Source organism: Acanthisitta chloris, unplaced genomic scaffold (genome assembly GCF_000695815.1).
Source record: "Acanthisitta chloris isolate BGI_N310 unplaced genomic scaffold, ASM69581v1 scaffold25129, whole genome shotgun sequence".
NCBI classification, from domain to species: Eukaryota; Metazoa; Chordata; class Aves; order Passeriformes; family Acanthisittidae; genus Acanthisitta; species Acanthisitta chloris.
In genome coordinates this window covers 1-2,494 of record NW_008690133.1, presented here as the reverse complement: position 1 = coordinate 2,494, position 2,494 = coordinate 1, and the positions used below count along the sequence as shown (strand labels likewise).

The 2,494-nt window shown below is 57.5% G+C and overlaps 1 protein-coding gene across 1 annotated transcript in view; it reads right to left on the bottom strand.

The window, feature by feature from the left end:
- The window catches only part of CLUH (clustered mitochondria (cluA/CLU1) homolog), a 25,193-nt gene extending 22,905 nt beyond the window's left edge, over positions 1-2,288 (bottom strand). Inside the window, exon 1 of the mRNA XM_009081710.1 lies at positions 1,606-2,288. Coding sequence (XP_009079958.1) covers positions 1,606-2,230 — 625 coding nt within the window. The 5' untranslated portion in view covers positions 2,231-2,288. The remainder of the gene's footprint in view (positions 1-1,605) is intronic.
- Between the last annotated feature and the right edge of the window lie 206 nt (positions 2,289-2,494).

The window sequence follows — 2,494 nt, the reverse complement described above, 5'->3', positions numbered from 1 at the left end:
AAGCCGTAACACGATGTTCTCATTGCTACTCCGAGCACAGCGCGAGCAAACCTCACGCACACGCAAGAGCAGAGGCAGGAGAGCAGCAGGAGCTGCCAGGCACCACCTCATGGGAACCGACCGCTCGCCTGTCTGTGCTCACACCTGGCAGAGAGGATCAGACTGAGGATTAGGTTTCATCTTTGTGCCTGGACAAGGAGTTCACACGCCAAGGTGACAGGCCCTGCTTTAATCACAGTCCCTCTTTACACAGCGAGGCCGAGCGGTCAGATCCCAGCGATGGAGGGTGCACACAGCGACAGACAGCACAGGCCTGGGAAGTGTTCGTTAATACCTAATGAATGTTTGAGCAAATCATCTAAACCAAAGTCAGTCACTCATCCTTTTCTAAGATTATCACATCAAAAAGTCAGCAATGTGATGCTGCTGTGAGCTAGCCGGGGCTGCTCTGTAGGTAAGGAGTTTCCTTCCCTACATTTAGTAACTGCAGAGATTGCTAGAGGCACAAACCTGAAAATTAACCCCCTTCCTTTTCCAGCACCAAGTTTTGGAATGCATTTCTTGTTACCGGCTCCAGTGCCATTCTGAGGTGCCAAATTCTGCCCTTTCCTCCTCAGAGGTATATGGAATTCTGAGCAGTACAACACAGCTTCTGCACATCTGTCAACCAGCTGCAGCCTGAACGCCTGGCACACCAGTGGGCACAGGGCAAGCAAACAGGGTGCTAAACCAGGAACTAAGCCACCGGCTCAGGTCGGTCACACTGCACATCCCGTCACGCAACCAAGTGCACGAGACAGCATTTGAGACCAAAATTCAGCCACTGCACAGGGACTGAACAAAAACAGTGACAGAAAGGCAAAATACAACCTTGAGACTTTAAAAAAACCTGTTTCTCATATCCCGAAGTTCTCGTGAGGACAAAAGCCTCTGAGTTACCATTTTGTGCCACACTGGAGGAACTGGTGCAGACTGCAGCCATGCTGTACCAGTTTGTGGAGACGTGGGAGAGGAGGGAAGCCAGAGACAGGTGAGTGGGCAGCTGCTCCCCTCCCACACTGCAACAACCAGCTGGGGCACACTGTCCCCACAGCACTGGAACGCTGCACCAGCTGAATGAGGAGAAGGAACATCCCGTCCTCAGCACAACTGCGGAGCTGCTCCATCCCTGCAGGTCAGGCCTCTCCTCTACCTGCAGGCAGCTCACGGCAGTCAAAGCTCCTGCTGCTGGTCCCTCGCTGCCACGTGCTCCCATCTGCACTGCTGCAGGCTGGCCAGATCCACTCCCATCCTTTACACGGACCATGCTTGCACTCACAAACAAAAGAGGGATTTGCCTTATGAATTAAGAAAAAGATAAGCAAACGCCCTTATGTTTGCTTTCCTCGCATGGACAAGGCACAGACAGGTCCCTCTGTGGTACACACCCAGATGGGATATCTCAGCACCTTTCTCCCTCCCCTTCTGCCTGAAGTTAAAACATCACCTCACCTGCCCTCCCTTCATGCTGCCCCATCCCACAGGCATACGCAGCCACCCACCCCCGTTAGGGGCATAGAGCGTTTTGGCTCACGCAGTGCGACGGAGCCCCATGCCACTGAGCACCTGGGAGCAGGAGCTTCTTTTTCTTCCTCCTCTTCTTCTGCTGTTTTGAGGGCAGAACCTGTGCCTGGGAGTCAGGCTCGCAGCTCGCCCTGCTGCCAGAGCAGGCAGTGGGGTCTGCCCCTACAAACCCAGCCCTTGCGACCCGAGCTGTCAGTGGTGCCTGGCTGGGGGGGACAGGCAGCACAACAGCGCTCTGGGCCGGCAGGGCGTTCCCCACACTTGCTGGCAGAGCAGAGGATGCTGTCCCAGGGCTCCTCGGAGAGAGAGCAGGACCTCTGTGCTTCAGCCCACCGTCCAGACCCACTAGGGCTGTGTCTAACCGCCCAGGCTGTGCTCCAGGGCCCGCATTGACCCCTGCCACGTGCTCCTCCCGGCGGCAGGATCTGTGGGCTGAGCCGCTGTCCTCAAGTTTCACACAGCCCTGGCAGGCCCCAGGCGACTGAGCATGATCGCCCGTCCCCGCCGGCCCGTCGCCAAGAGTCCCCGCAGGGGATGGCTCTGCCCACCGGGGCAGGTCGGCAGCACCAGTGCCAGGTCTGGCACCGCTCCTATCGCCGACCACCACGGCTCCTGCTTCTCCCGTGGGCTCAGACAGCTCTTGGAGGCACTTGGTGCCCTTCCGCATTTTTTACTGCCTCGCTGGGGATGATGTCTGGATACAGCCCAGCATGCCGGGCAGCTTCTGGCACCTCCGGGCAGGCGGCACAGCTCGTGGGAGACTTTGGCAAGAGGGGCGACCTCTCATCAGGAGTGCGAGAGCTGCGCGGCTGGAAGAGGAGATCTGTGACTTGCCTGCAGCAGTTTGCAAAAACGCTGTTCCCCATGGTCACCAGCAGCCTGGCTCGTGCAGCACCGCGTAGGAACAGGCAGCTGGTTCACACGCACACCC